At 40.0% G+C, this 16404-nt stretch overlaps 1 protein-coding gene and 1 pseudogene across 1 annotated transcript; both read left to right on the top strand.

Moving 5' to 3' along the window:
- Positions 1–308: 308 nt before the first annotated feature.
- On the top strand, positions 309–1256 carry LOC100773773 (vomeronasal type-1 receptor 4-like). The gene has a single exon (XM_027431291.1). The coding sequence runs from the start codon at positions 309–311 to the stop codon at positions 1254–1256; it is 948 nt and encodes a 315-aa protein (XP_027287092.1).
- Positions 1257–14478: 13222 nt separating this feature from the next.
- On the top strand, positions 14479–15425 carry LOC113837372 (annotated as a pseudogene).
- Positions 15426–16404: the final 979 nt, after the last annotated feature.

Here is a 16404-nt window from a genome sequence, read left to right on the forward strand (position 1 = left end):
ATTTCTTCAGGCAGTGATGACAAACACCTCTAATCCCAGCACATAGGAGGCAGAGGTAGGTGGATCTCTGTGAATTCGAGACCAGCCTGGTCTACAGAGCAAGTTCCGGAACTGCCATTGATACACAAAGAAGCCCTGTCCAAAACAACAAAAAAGAATAGAAAGGAATTGGACATTTCTCACTTACCAGTTCTCCTCCTGAGCTGTCAATCGTTATATTTTTCCCACAAATGTCATTTGAAAAATAGTTTTATAATACAGTCCTTTTTTCCGTCATTCCTGGACTAACAAACCTGACAAACATGATCATGCTTCCAAGTAATACCATCTTGGGGGTCTGTCTCATAACTCAGTTATGTGTTGGTGTCACAGGTAACTCATTACTGTTTATTTTATTCATATATACTTTCTTCTTTAAGCCTCATTTTAAGAAGTTGATTGATTCAATTTTCATGCACCTGACAATAGTTAATGTGCTGATGATCATATTCACATTGATATCCCCTATCATGTCGTCCTTTGGAGTACCCAAATTTCTGGATGATGCTGGCTGTAGGGCAGTGTTATTTATATTCAGAGTCTCCCGGGGTATGTCCATCAGTACCACCTCTATTCTGAGCACATTTCAAGTCATCACCATCACTCCCAGTAATTCTCGGTGGTCATGGCTTAAGCCTAAACTCTCCAAGTTGACTTTGTCATCCTTACTTTGCTCCTGGCTCATTAACCTGCTCATCTATACATATATGGTTCAAATGGTTATAGCCAAAACCAATTCTACTCACTTTGGCAATGGATATTTGGACCCTTACTGTCAAAACAAGCACTTTGGGAAACAAAATTCAGGGTCATTTTTGAGTGTCATTCTCATTTATGATCTCTTCTACGTGGCCATCATGATGTGGACCAGCCTGCACATGGTAACTGTCCTCTACATACACCGCAAGAGAGTCCAGCATCTCCACAGCACAAGCCTGTCCTGCCAGCCATCTCCTGAGGGCAGAGCCACTCACAGTATCTTGTTGATGGTGAGCTGTTTTGTCTTCTTTTATTGGTTGAACAATTTCATCACCCTTTCTGGTTTTTATGTACAAGTAAAAATTCCAAACTGGGAGGGAATTAATGCAATTTTGGGAGCATGCTACCCAACCATCTGCCCTTTTTTACTGATGAAGAATAATAAACTTGTTTTGCAATTCACTGCTTCCTTTTCTGAAAGGAAGATGGCCTGCTTTCAAAGGGCACTCAGTGGCTGAGCTGAGACCAGCACATTCTCATCATTGCAAAATAGTCTACATGATTTCCAAGGGATAAAGAATTTGAATGTGGACCTTGAATACCTGATATGGCATTGGTTATACTTCAGACACTCTGTAATCCATTTAAATTCATGTAGTTAACACTTTTCTTGAATACAACTCTGAGTACATAATTTTAATAAATATAACATTAACTACCCATTCAATTTATGGCATTTTGGACAAATGAATATATTTTAAGTATTTTCAACCATATTTTACTTCTTGATTTTTCTCTATTAAAACACTTCTAATTGTAAACCATTGGGAAATTATTTTCCAATCAAATGGGCCCAAGAAACAAGCTGGTGTAGAAATCCCAATATCTGAGTTAATTTTGTATCCTGTTACTTCCAATGGCTGATGGAAGCAGTCGCAGACACCCACAGATATGCACTGAACTGAACTCTGTAACCTAGTTGCAAAGGGGGAGGAATGAAGATCAAAGGGGTCAGTAGCAGGCTGGTGAAACCCACAGAAACAGCTGGCCTGAATAAGGGGTAACACGTGGACCTCAGACTGCTGTCTGGGAGGCCAGCACAGGACAGATCCAGACCCCTGAACATGGATGTCAATGAGGAGGCCTCTGCACTCTAGTGGTCCCCTGGTATTTTTCCCTGGTGTAAGAAAGGATGTTGAGAGCCCATCCCACTTTAAGGGATGCACTCTTGACCTAGACACATGGGGGAGGGCCTAGGTCCAGCAGAGGATGATGTGGTGGACTTTGTGGAGCCCCCATTGAGGGCCCTATCCTACCTGGGAAGTGAAGAGCGGATGGAATGGGGGGTAGTTCCCGGGTAGGGAACTAAGGGTTGGGAGGGAGAGGAGAGAGAGGGAGAAGGGATTGACATGTAAAACCAGCTTGTTCCTAATTTGAACTAATGAAAAGAATTACAAAAAAATATTAACAGCAGCAAAGGAAAATGGCCAATTAGCATATTAAGGCAAACCTGTCAGAACTACACCGGACTTCTCCATGGAAACTCTGAAGCCAGGAGGACCTAGACAGATATTCTACCGACTCTAAGAAAACACAGGTGCCAGCACAGACTACTAAAACCAGCAAAGCTTTCAATTAATATAAAAGAAGAAGACAAAATATTCCACAACGAAACCAGATTTAAACACGTATCAACAAATCCAGCCCTACAGAAAGTTGTAGAAGGAAAACTCCAACCTAAGGAAATTAACTGCAATCATAAAAACATAGGCGATAGATAATCCCACTTTACCAAAACCCAAAAGAAAAAGCAGGGTAAATCCACATACAATGCGACTACATACAACAAGACAAAAACAAACTAGAATAAGCACTCAATGGTCCTTAATTTCTCTCAATATTAATGGACCTAAATTGCCTATAAAAAGACACAGGCTAACCGATTGCATGCGAAGATAGAACCCATACTTCTGCTGCATACAAGAAATACACCTCAAATCCAAAAACTGACATTACCTCAGAGTAAAGGGTTGGGATAAGGTATTATAATCAAACACAACCAAGAAAGGAGCTGGGTAGCTATCCTAGGATCTAAGAAATTAGACTTCAAACTGAATTCAATCAAAATGGATGAAGAAGATCCTTTAATATTCATCACAGGAAAAATCCATCATGAAGAAATCTCAATTTTAAACATTTACGCCCCAAATACAAAGGCATGAACATTCATAAAAGAAACATTATTAAAACTCAAATCACAAATAAAACTTCAACAGCCCACTCTCACCACTGGACAGGACCAGCAGACAGAAACTTAACAAACAGACAAAAGAACTAACAGAAGTTAGGGCCCAACTGGTAAAACAGACAACAATAGAACTTTCCATTCAAACACAAAAGAATAGACCTTCTTTTCAGCATCACATGGAACATTCTCTAAAATTGACCACATACTCGGCAAGATAGCAAACCTCAACAGGTACAAAAAATTGGAATAACCCCCTGTGTCTTATCAGACCACCATTCTTTAAAGTTAGAATTCAACAACAACACAAATTGCAGAAAACCTACCAACTTGTGGAAATTGAACAACACGCAATAAAGAAGAAATAAAGAAAGAAATTAAAGACTTCCTAAAAGTCAATGAGAATGAAGACACAACATACCCAAACATATGGACACTTTGAAAGCAGTACTAAGAGGAAAGTTCATAGCACTAAGTGCTCACAGGAAGAAACTAGAGAATAGTCACACCAGAGAATTGACATCACAGCTGAAAGCTCTAGAAGAAATGAAGCCAATCACCCGGGAGGAGTAGACACCAGGAAATAATCCAACTGAGGGCAGAAATCAATAAAGTCAAAACAAAGAAAGCAATTCAAAGATTCAATGTAACAAAGAGTTGGTTCTGTGGGAAAATCACCAAGACAGACAAACCATTATCCAAACTAACCAAAAGGCAGAAAGAGAACACGCAAATGAACAAAGTCAGAATGGAAAAGGAGGACATAACAAAGGACACTGAGGAAATCCAGAGAATCTTCAGGGCATACTTTCAAAATCTGTACTCCACAAAATTGGAAAACTTAAAGAAAAAGGACAATTTTCTGGACAGATATCACTTACCAACATTGAATCAAAAACAGATAAGCAACTTAAACAGACCTATAACCTCTAAGGAAATAGAAGCATCATCAGAAGTCTCCCAACCAAAAACAGACCAGGGCCAGACGGCTTCAGTGCAGAATTCTACCAGAAATACAAAGAAGTGCTAATACCAACACTCCTCAAATTGTTCCACACAATAGAAGCAGAAGGTTCATTGCCAAACACTTTTTATGAGGCTTCAATAACCTGGATACTGAAGCCACACAAAGACACAACAAAGAAAGGGAACTACAGACCAATCTCGCTCATGAACATATTTGCAAAAATACTCAATAAAATACTGGCAAAACTAATCCAAGAACATATCAGGAAAATTATCCACCATGATAAAGCAGGCTTCATCACAGGGATGCAGGGTTAGTTCAACATTCGAAAATCTGTCAATGTAATCCACCATATAAACCAACTGAAGAAAAAACACCACATGATCATCTCACTAGATGTTGAAAAAGCTTTGAGAAAATCCAGTATCCCTTCATGATAAAGAGCATGGAGAGATCAGGAATAACAGGAACATACCTGAACATAATAAAAACAATATACAGTAAGCCAACAGCCAACATCAAAGTAAACGGAGACAAACTCAAAGCCATTCCTCTAAAATCAGGAACAAGACAAGGCTGTCCACTCCCTCCATAGCTCTTCAATATTGTGCTTGAATTTCTAGCTAGAGGAATAAGACAAAAAAGGAGATCATGGGGATACAAATTGGAAAGGAAGAAGTCAAGATTTCACTGTTTGCTGATAATGTGATTGTCTACATAAGTGACCCGAAAAACTCTACCAGCCAACTGCTACAGATAATAAAAACCTTCAGCAAAGTGGCAGGATACTAGATTAACTCAAAATATCAGTAGCCCTACCAAATATGGATGGTACATGTGCTGAGAAAGAAATCAGAGAAACATCACCCTTTACAGCTTGCCACAAACAACATAAAATACCTTGGGGTAACGCTAACCAAAAAAGTGAAAGACCTGTATCATAAGAATTTTGAGTCTTCTTCTATTCTTCTATTCTTCCCCTGACCTTGAACTGAACTGAAATCCAGTTGCAGAGAAGGAGGACTGATGAGGAAATGGGTCCAGACCAGGCTGGTGAAACCCACAGAACAGCTGACCTGAACAAGGGAGAGCTCTTGGTCCCCAGACTGATAGCTGGGACTAATCCTGCCCCCCCTGAATGTGGTTGTCAGTGAGGAGATCTTAGAAATCTATGGGGCCTCTTGTAGTGGATCAGTACTTATCCCTCACATAGGAATAGACTTTGGGAGCCCATCCCACATGGAGGGATACTCCCTGACCCTAGGCACATGGGTGAGGGCCTAGGCCCTCTCCCAAATAATATCACAGACTGTGAAGGCCTCCTATGGAAGGCCTCACCCTCCATGGGAGCAGCAGGGTATGGGATAGGTAGGGTGTTAGTTGGGGGGGGGCAGGATGGAGGGGTGAATAGGGACTGGGATTGACATGTAAAATAATTTTCTTTCTAATAATAAAAAGGGGGAAGGAAAAACGCCACATGGAAGAAAGTAGAAATATGGGTGAGTTAAAGCTGTAAGCACTACTAAGTAACAACCTAAACTATCGGCCAAGCATTTATAATTAATATTAAGTTTCTATGTGGTCATTTGGTCATTTGGGTCCTGGCTGGTGGAACAGAGCTGAATGGTAGTTCCTAACAAAAGATCTGCCTTCAGAGAAAAGCAATCACATCCTACCCAGTTCTAAATCTGCACTCCATAACAACTATCAAGATATTCCTAGGAGTGCAATAGTGATGTGTTTGCTTCAAGGGTAACCAACAGCAGTCTAACTGGACTTCATGTCTGCTCAATAGGAGAGAATTCATGCCTGGTACTGAAAATCAAACCAGCTATCAATCACTTTTTGGCAGCACAACAAACTTCCAGTTTTTGATGTTGTTTAGTTTTGTTTTGTTTGTTTGAATAGTTTTTCCTTTGTTTCATTGGTTGCTTGGTTGCCTTTTGGTTTTTGTTGTTGTTGTAGTTGTTGTTGCTGTTGTGTAGGGTTATTTACCATAGCATGTAAATAATCAGATATCAAGCTCAGTCAAGTAATTTCCATAAGTAGGTTCCTCACAATTCTTCCATAACTTTCTTAGTTACCCCTGATGATTTCTACATATTAGGTTAAAAACATACCGGACCCAAATGAGCTTTAATTTCCAGCCATGAATTCCATAGAATCTCTGTTGATCTGTGTAAAGTGTGCTCTTTCCCACAGCTGCCTGGGTCCCACTGCGCTTTCAGCCCCTAAATAAGCACACAAAGACTTATATTAATTAGAAAATTGTTGACCACTGGCTATAACTTCTTATTGGCTAGCTCTGTCTCAATTATTAACTCATTTCTAATAATGTAAGTGTTTCCAAATGGTCTTCTCTTACTAGAGAAATGGTCCAGACCCGTTACTCCTCTGGCATCCTATATGGTGACTGACTCTTCCCATGTTTCCCAGAATCCTCCACCTCTCCTAGATCTACCTGTCCTGTTTCCCTATGGGCCAACAATGCTTTATTCGTTAACCAATAAGGGAAACATATTTACAGAATGGCACGTCCCATCATCTCCTCTGTCTAAATGAAAAGAACGGTTTCCCCTGGAGTCATGGGTTCCTATCCCACTGCTGACATTACATATGGATGAGCACATTAACATACTCCGGTCTAGGACAATATAGGTTAATTTTCTTCAGGAAGAAGTCACTTACACGAGAAAACGATGTCCCTCAAGTTCCAGGTCCAAGGATCAAACTTGAGCTGCTCTCCCCCACCCCACCAGAACCAAGAGAGAACAAACTTGTCCAAGACCCCAGACCAAATCCCACACACTCAAGTATTCACCTGTGACCACATCCAAATGGGCTTGGTCAGCGCCACAGGTGTGTAGTTAGATCTCTCACTACAGAACTAAATCTGCATTTCATGTTATTTGTTCCTCTGATCTGATATCTGAAATGCTCTGAAACATTTCCCTTCAATCCCTTGATGCCAGGAAAAGCTCATCAAACGCCATGCCCTTGAAATGTCTCTTTCTTTTTCCAATGTTGTAGCCAAACCAAAGTAGCAATACAAGGGAGGCTGCTGTGCCAAACCTGCAATGTAGAAAGAGTCACTTCATCCCCAGTGTCTTAGTTGCTTTCCTATTGCTGTGAAGAAATGCCATGACCCAGGCAACTTATAAAAGAAAGCATTTAATTTGGGGTTCCCCATTGTAGAGAATCAGAGGCCTTGACTACCGGGGTGCAGATCACGGTGGCAGCCAGGTTTGGCACTGGAGCAGGAGATGAGAGCTCACATCTGACTCAATAGCAGGAGGCAGAGAGGAAGAGAGATAACTGGGGAATGGTATGGGAAATCTCAAAGCATAGGGAAACACAAAAGCCCCTGAACAAAAAAAAATCAGGTTTAAAAGAAATAATTCTGGATGTAGGACCTTACCTGACTTCAAATCATACTATAGAACCATAGGGACAAAGGCACACATGACAACAGAATAGACACAATCACCTGATTCCTACTGACCCAAAATGCACATTGGGGGAAAACACCCTCTGACAAATGGTTAGATGAAGGCTGAAAATCAACGAGTAGAATATAAAGCTGCGTCCTCATCTGTCCCGCTAAACAAAAGGCATCTCCAGGTAGATTCTAAATCTCGATACCGGACCCTACATTCTAAAACATTAAAGGAAAACACTTCAAGATGTAGACACAGGAAATTCTTCCTGAATAGAACTCCAGACCTTCGAGAATCGATACCAGTAGCTGAAAAAATGTGTCACATATAATTAAAACGTTCTTTACAGCAAAGGAAAGTAAATCCAGTGAAGAGCTAGATCCCTGAATGGGACAAAATTTGCTCCCTTATACAGCTGACAGAAGATCAAAAAACACCAACCAATGAATTGGCTACTTAAATGAGCAGACAGAACTCAAAATACAAAATTGAAAAGCTCAAAGAAGGGCTGGAGTGATGGCTCAGATGTTAAGAGCAGTGACTGTTCTTCCAGAGATCCTGAGTTCAATTCCCAGCGACCACATAGTGGCTCAAAACCATCTAAACTGAGATAGGGTGCCCTCTTCTGGTGTGCAGGCAGAACACTGTATACATAGTTAATAAATAAACATTTTTTGAAAAAGGAAAAAATTAAAGAGGGTTCAGATTCCTATTCCCTGCTATGTAGGGTCAGCTGGAAGGCATATCTGATAAAGGTTTTGAATTGTATTTTGACCTTATAACAATAAGTTGCTAAATTTATTCGTATTCTAGGACAGAAGGCCAAATAGTACTAGAAATGTAATCATGAAAAATAAAAGCCTGATATCCTTTGTTTCATGCTTGGCCTGGTGCTTGGATTTGGATGTCTGCAAATGCTTCCATCAGCTACTGGATGAAGGTTCTTTGATGACAATTAGGGAAGTCGCCAGTCTCATCACACCAAGGCCAGTTCATGAACCCTCTTCACCATTGTTAGGGGTCTTATCTGGAGCCATCTTGTGGAAGATTCCTGGAAATTTCCTTAGATTCGGGTTTCCCTAAGCCAGTAATGGCTTCTTCTATAGAGATCCGTGCTCAACCTTGATGGGGGATGGGGGTCCTGCCTCAACTGAATGTAACAGGCTTTGTTGACTCCCCATGGGAGATCTTACCCTTTCTGAAGAGTGGATGGGATGTGTTGTAGGAGGAGGGCGGTGAAGAAGGGAGGTAGTGGAAACTGTGGTTGGTGTGTTCAATGTATAAAAAATAAATAAATAAATAAAAGACTGTCTTTGGATAAAGAAAGAAGTACAAAAGAACCAGTATAATTGCTTGTTACTTTTTTAATGAGTTAATAAAACTAGAAATAAGTAGCAAGAGAATTTACACAAAGATTTGAAGGTTAAACAATACATTTTGAAACAGCAATGGGTCACTGGAGAAATCAACAGGGAAATGAAGAAGTTCTGCCATCAGCTGATAATGGCTGTGATACTTTCCACATCTGCCTGAAAACTTTTAATGATTTCCCAGATTGTAAAGGTTGCTTCCCGACATAGTTCAACTTGGGAAATGCTTATCTTCAGACAGAGACACAACTCTTGTTTAGTTGACTTGGTCAATCACCATGAGAGTCACACTGTATCTGGGAACTGAAGTTTTCCTTGGAGTACAGCAAAATGTGCACAGTCAACAAAGCCACTGGCGCCATGGGTGACAAGCTGGTTCATGTCCACTGGGAAGAACAGTCCTCTTACCCTGTCCCTTATATAGTCATGGCTCCTACTAGGCAGCCTTTTCAAGATGCTTAGCACCTGTGATGCTGCTTCCTGCCCAGGTTGGGATTCACACCTCACTCAGCAAGGATCGCAGCCCCACATGCTCAGAGTCACAGGTGGGTGTCTTCCTCTCTTTTCCACTGCTCTGCCATCCATTATTCTTTGGGTTTTTGTTCCTTCTTTCAGATTTATTTTCCCTAATTTTTAGTCAATTTAGTATATCTCCTTTCTTATATTTTTGTTCAATACATCTCCTGATTTTCATAAACTGTTTTTTAAAATTTATTCGTTTTTAATTTTTATTCATGTATTTTGTTCTATGGTGGTTGGCCTGCAAGTATGTCTGTGTACCATATGGTTCAAAGCTCTAGCAAAAGCCCTAGATTCCTTAGGACTGGTGTTACACACAATTATGAGTCTCTGTGTGGTGTGAGGAATCTGACCAAGGCTCCCTGGAAGACCAGCCAGTTCTCTCATCCACTGAGTCCTCTCTAGCCCCCATTTTTTCTTCTGTTAACACTGTTTCATCTGATCTAGACATGATTCAGTCAAATGTGAATATATCTCATCTATGACTATTTAAAATTCTTAAATCTTTGGAGGCATCTAATATCTTACAGAATTTTGCACATTCCTCTTAAAGGCATTATTGGCTTAGGTAGTCATTGTACAACCTTTTACAAGCATCTCAGTTTCCCAGATGCTGTGTACAACGTTTCACCCAAGTGCTTTGACTTTCTTCCTGAACCACAGCAAAGTCTCACAGAGGAGTGTTAGCATATTCTCCACAAGGTGGTGGCCTTGGCTTTATTTTTCCTATATATGGATTGACTGCAGAATTCTACCAGAAATTCAAAGGAGAGCTAGTACCAGAACTTTCCCTTTCTTTTGTGTGAAGTATGCATGTATGTGACCGTGTGATCACATGTTCCTGTGTGCACTGACATCATGTGTCTTCCTCTACCTCCTCCTAATTTTTTGAGACAGAAACTCTCACTCAACCTGGAGTGCATCAGTTGGCTACATCAGCTGCTCATTGGGCTTCAAGGTTTCATCTGTCACCAAACAATCTAGTCCACCACACTCAACCTTTACATTGATGCTCACTTTCCAATGCATAGAGTCCTCACACAGCCTCATTGTGTTACTTTGTAACACAATGTTATAGACACAGAATTTTGTCTAAAAGCAAAACAGACCATTACTGTTGATACTTTTTGATGTTGGTTATAAGGTCACATTGACAACTTAATTCATCTCTGCCTTATGGCGAATGATTTCTTCTTTATGGAAACTGTGTGCTGTTTTATACACTGATCGTATTAGTTCGCTAGCTTAATTTTCATACGATGTTCTTTTTTACGTATTGGACTTCATTTTTCCCTTATGCCCATTGGTGTTTGGCCTGCACTCATGTCTGTGTGAATGTCAGATCCCCTGAAAATGGAGTTACAGACAATTGTTAGGTGCTATAGGAGTGCTGGGAATTGAACCTGGCTTCTCTCTAGCTCCATTTTAATATCCCATTTTCTCTTTTATCTGTTATCTTCATAAAATGCAAGAAGGCATTTTTAACATTTCCCATCAAGGTGGGCATGCTGACACACACCTTCATTTCCAGCACTTGGAAAACAGAGGCAGGGAAATCTCTGGGAGTTCAAGGCCAGCCTGGTCTACAGGATGAGTTCCAGGTCAGTCAGGTCTACACAGAGAAACCCTGTCTCAAGAAAGAAAAAAGACTCAATCATATTGCTTGTGATTGTTTGGTCTGCTAAAATTTTCTAAGCTTTATTATGTGTAGATGACATTACCAGCATTTTCATTCTCAAATTTAAGTTTTATGTTGCTGCTGAAGGTGGGTTGTTTGGAGGTAGTAATTGTGTGCCATTAACATTTCTTATGTAAAGTATACCTTATTTATGGTGAAAATTGTCAGTTAGTCTTTTGAAATTTTCTTCCAATTCTTTTAAATTTTGCATATTTCTTTTTTCATATTTCTTAAGTAGAGTTGCATCTCACATATAGTGAACACAATGCTGTATAAACTAATTTTTCTGGTGTTCACTGTGACACTCCAGCTGTGGGCTGATCTTCACTTGCACAGGGACTTTTTACCTCTCCGTTATTCTTGACATTTTTGCACTGCTGGAAAAGGGTGAATCTTTTAGCACTCCGCCAGGATGGGGAATTGTTTTCATTCTTTGTCCAACATGCCAGCATGCTGACAGTTGCCTTCAAACAAAGAAAAGAGGAACATTTACAAGTATGCTCTCAGTAATATTCAAATAGCAACTTCTTAATAATATGTGTCATCTGTATTTTGTGGACTATGAATATGATTGAATTAAAATTATCACTGTAATTTTTGATTACTTAATATATTTTATACAACTGGATACCTCACTTCTATGTTTTCTTACTGCATCCGTTCTATTGTTGTGGTTTAAATTGTATTATAACCTTCATTAATTTCTGAGGATTTAACACATGTATACAATTAAGTATAATAATATTTATTTGGAACTCACATATTTTTACATATGAATAGCAGTTGCTCCAGGATTGTGTTTTATATATCTCTTCATTGGTATTCAAATTTCAATTTTTTTTACTCCAGTTGATCAATGAGTTTTATTGGGGTTACTTACAAGAGTATGGTTGAGGGGTTTCTTCTAGATGCAGAATTAACTCAAAAACAGCTGCACCACAGAAACACATACAATCTGGAAAGTGGAGCACACCAAATTTTATTTTCGTGTGTGTGTGTGTGTGTGTGTGTGTGTGTGTGTGTGTGTGTGTGTGTTTTAGATTTGTTTTTGTTTTCTTTCGAAGCAGGGTTTCTCTGTGTTACCCTGGCTGTCCTGAAATAGCTAAGTAGAACAGGGTGCCCTGAAACTCACTGAGATCCACCTGCCTCTGCCTCCTGAGTACTGGGATTAAAGGCTTTCACCACCACAGCCCAGAAAATTTCTTTTTCTTGAATGTCAAAACTAGTGCATGCTAACTAATCCTTGGTGATTCCATTTTCCATTGTTAGGATCTTCCTGTGCAAGTCATAGTGTGAGTCTGTTTCATCTGGGTTCAAATGACAGTCTGACATTTTAACCCAGTCTTCTTATTCTTTGCAGGAGAAAATACTAATGACACGGTTAGTGGAGGGGATTTTCAGGACCTTGGGTGTCAGAAAACAATGAAAAGTTAGGGCGTTTAAGGACAGATAAATAGCAGAGAGAAAGAGGAGGAAAAAACAAATTTCAGGAAGATGGTGAGGAGGATGACGACCAATACTGACTAAAATTTGGGAATTTGTGAGTGATCCAGGAGAAAACGTGGTTCTGCAAACGCCATAAGGCCCAGGAGAGATGAGAGGTGTTTTCTAAGCTTAAGAATGGTGGGTGCTGTTTAACTATATAAGAAATAACAACAGTAACAATGACAAACCTTGAAACTAACAGAATCCCTGAGATGAGAAATAACTGGGATTATGGAAGAACAATATCCTAGGTGTTAGAATTCTTTAAGTAATTTCAAAGGTGGTCCCTCATACTAGAATAATTGACTAGATTAAAGCCTTGTGAAAAGACAGAGATTTGTGTGCCTGGAGAAAATTCAGAAATTTATGGGGACTGGTTGGATGGTTTGTCTGTTGAGTCCAACAAATCCCTAACACAAAGTAGCCAGGAAATATGGGACACCATGAACAGTCCAAACCTAAGAATAAATGGCATAGAAGAAGGTAAAGAATCCAAAGTCAAAGGCACAGAAAATATATTGAACAAAATATAGAATGAAAGAATCTTCTGATGGCAATTTAATGCAGATATTGTAATAACAACACAAATAAATCTTTGTTACAATGGGTTTATCTATCAGAATCCACCTGACTGATTTGATGATCAATTGTTACAGAAAACACAGTTTTGTGAAGATGAGCTCACCACTGTGGGTTTGTAGTGTCACCCTTGCCTTTGCTTTCCACATATCAGCAGCTCAACTCTAAGCTGTTAGCAAAAGAGACAAAAGGAAATGAAATCCCTCAGAACAGCACGTGGGAGGCAGTGGCAGGCAGATCTCTGTGAGTTCCAGGCCAACCTAGTCTCCAGAGTGAGTACCAGGATAGGCTCCAAAGCTACACAGAGAAACCCTGACTCGAAAAACCAAAAAAAAAAAAAAAAGAAGAAAAGAAAAAAGAAAAAAGAAAAAAGAAAAAGAACTTCAGGCCTAGAGAGATGGCTCAGAGGTTAAAAGCACCGACCACTCTACAGAGGTCCTGAGTTCAATTCCCAGAAAACACATGGTGGCTCACAGCCATCCGTTATGAGATCTGGTGCCCTCTTCTGGTGTGCAGATATACATGGAAGCAGAATATTGTATACATAATACATAAATAAAATCTTAAAAATATATTTAAAAAAAAAGAAATGCCTCAGAATACAGTTGGTTAACCTATAGGGTTAAATGCAAAACAAACCATCCCACATGGAAAGTACAAGTATTCAGTCATCCCAAAGCTGACAGAAACACATGTAATCTAAACCAGTGCTGTTCAAGTACACACACTACCATCTATGTTTTAGAAACAAATGTTGCTACAAACATGATTACATTGATACCTGGGTTAAAGGAAAATATATCAACCCATTGATGAAAATATCTGTGGAAAGGAGGGATGGTTCAACTGTGAAAGACCTTTGGATGCTGTTCCAGAGTGCCAGGGTTTGATTCGCAAGCATGCATAGAGTTCACAAACATACAGCCAAAGCACTCAAACTCATACAATAAATAACTTTTATTAAAAGCCTTATGACATGCAAATTTGGCTTTCACATAGGTCAGCATATCCTCTGCCTGACATGAATTCAGGGTGTTTGGGTGGATGTGACCTGCTTTCCAACACTTTATTCTACCCTCTAATTTGGTCAAGAATTCCTGGAATGCAGTTTCTTACATGTCATCTTTGAACATAACAATGAAAGGAGTTGGACATTTCTTCAGACAGTGATGGCACACACCTCTAATGCCAGCACATAGGAGGCAGAGGTAGGTGGATCTCTGTGAAGTCGAGACCAGCCTGGTCTACAGAGCAAGTTCCGGAACAACCAGTGATTCACAAAGAAGCCCTGTCCAAAACAACACAAAAGAATAAAAAGGATTTGGACATTTCTCACTTACCAGTTCTCCTCCTGAGATGTCAATCATTATATTTTCCCACTAATCTCATTAGAAATATAGTTTTATAATACAGTCCTTTTATCCGTCACTCTCAGCCTAACAAAGCTGACACACATGATCATGCTTCCAAGTAATACCATCTTGGGGGTCTGTCTGATATCTCAGTTATGTGTTGGTGTCACAGGGAACTTGTTACTGTTCATTTTGTACATATATACTTTCTTCTTTAAGCCTCATTTTAAGAAGTTGATCGATTCCGTTTCCATGCACCTGACAATAGTTAATGTGCTGATGATCATATTTATGTTGATATCCCATATCATGTCATTCTTTGGAGTAACCAAATTTCTGGATGATGCTGGCTGTAGGGCAGTGTTATTTATATTCAGAGTCTCCCGGGGTATGTCCATCAGTACCACCTCTATTCTGAGCACATTTCAAGTCATCACCATCACTCCCAGTAATTCTCGGTGGGCATGGCTTAAGCCTAAACTCTCCAGGTTGACTTTGTCATCCTTACTTTGCTCCTGGCTCATTAACCTGCTCATCTATACATATATGATTCCAATAGTTATAGCCAAAACCAATTCTACTCACTTTGGCATTGGATATGTAAATCCTTACTGTCAAAACAAGCACTTTGGGGAACAAAATTCAGGGTCATTTTTGATTGTCATTTTCATTTATGATTTCTTCTACGTGGCCATCATGATGTGGACCAGCCTTTACATGGTAACTGTCCTCTACAGACACCGAAGAGAGTCCAGCATCTCCACAGCACAAGCCTGTCCAGCCAGCCATCTCCTGAACGCAAAGCTAGTCACAACATCTTGTTACTGGTAATCTGTTTTGTGTTCATTTATTGGTTGAACAATTTCATCACCCTTTCAGGAGTTTATGTACAAGTAAAAATTCCAAACTGGGAGGGAATTAATGCCATTGTGGCAACATGCTACCCAACCATCTGCCCTTTTTTACTGATGAAGAATAATAAACTTGTTTTGCAATTCACTTCTTCCTTTTCTGAAAGGAGGATGACCTGCATTCAAAGTGCACTCGGTGTCTGAGCTGAAACCCACACATTCTCATCATTGGAAAATTGTCTTGATGATTTCCATGGGATAAAGTATTTGAAGGTGGACCTTGAATACCTGATATGGACTTGGTTATACTTCAGACATTCTGTAATCCATTAAAATTCATGTAGTTAACACTTTTCTTGAATACAACTCTGAGTACATAATTTTAATAAATGTAACATTTACTACCTATTCAATTTATGACATTTTGGACAAAGGAATATATTTTAAGTATTTTCAACAATATTTTACTTCTTGATTTTTCTCTATTAAAACACTTCTAATTGTAAACCATTGGGAAAATGTTTTCCAATCAAATGGGCCCAAGAAACAAGCTGTTGTAGAAATCCCAATATCTGAGTTATTTTTGTATCATGCTACTTCCATTGGCTGATGGAAGCAGAGGCAGACACCCACAGATATGCACTGAACTGAACTCTTTAACCTCGTTGCAGAGGGTGAGGGATGAAGATCAAAGGGTCAGTACCCAGGCTGGTGAAACCCACAGAAACAGCTGGCCTGAACAAGGCGGGGGCACATGGACCCCAGACTGCTGTCTGGGAGACCAGCACAGGACAGATCCAGACCCCTGAAAATGGATGTCATTAGGAGGCCTCTGTACTCTGGGAGTCCCCTGGTAGTGGATTATTGTTTTTCCCTGGTGTAAGAAGGGACTATGAGAATCCATCGCAAGTTAAGGGAGGCAGTCTTGGCCTGGACACGTATAGGAGGGCCTAGGCCCGGTCCAGGATGATGGGGTGAACTTTTGGGATCCCCTGTCGAGGGTCCTATGCAGCCTCGGGAGTGGAGGGTGGATGGGATGGGGGCTAGTTCGGGGTAGGGAACGAAGGTGTGGTCCGGAGAGGAGGGAGAAGGGATTGACATGTGAAACAATCTTGTTCCTAATTTGAACTAATGAAAAAATTACAGAAAAAAAGTATATTCAGTGCAAAGGAAAATGGCCAAT

The sequence above is a fragment of the Cricetulus griseus genome, chromosome 9 (assembly GCF_003668045.3).
Source record: "Cricetulus griseus strain 17A/GY chromosome 9, alternate assembly CriGri-PICRH-1.0, whole genome shotgun sequence".
NCBI lineage: Eukaryota > Metazoa > Chordata > Mammalia > Rodentia > Cricetidae > Cricetulus > Cricetulus griseus.

What these genes read in the sequence shown, in the direction of transcription:
- LOC100773773 (XM_027431291.1), top strand. Translation starts at nt 309, where the DNA reads ATGCTTCCAAGTAATACCATCTTGGGGGTCTGTCTCATAACTCAGTTA.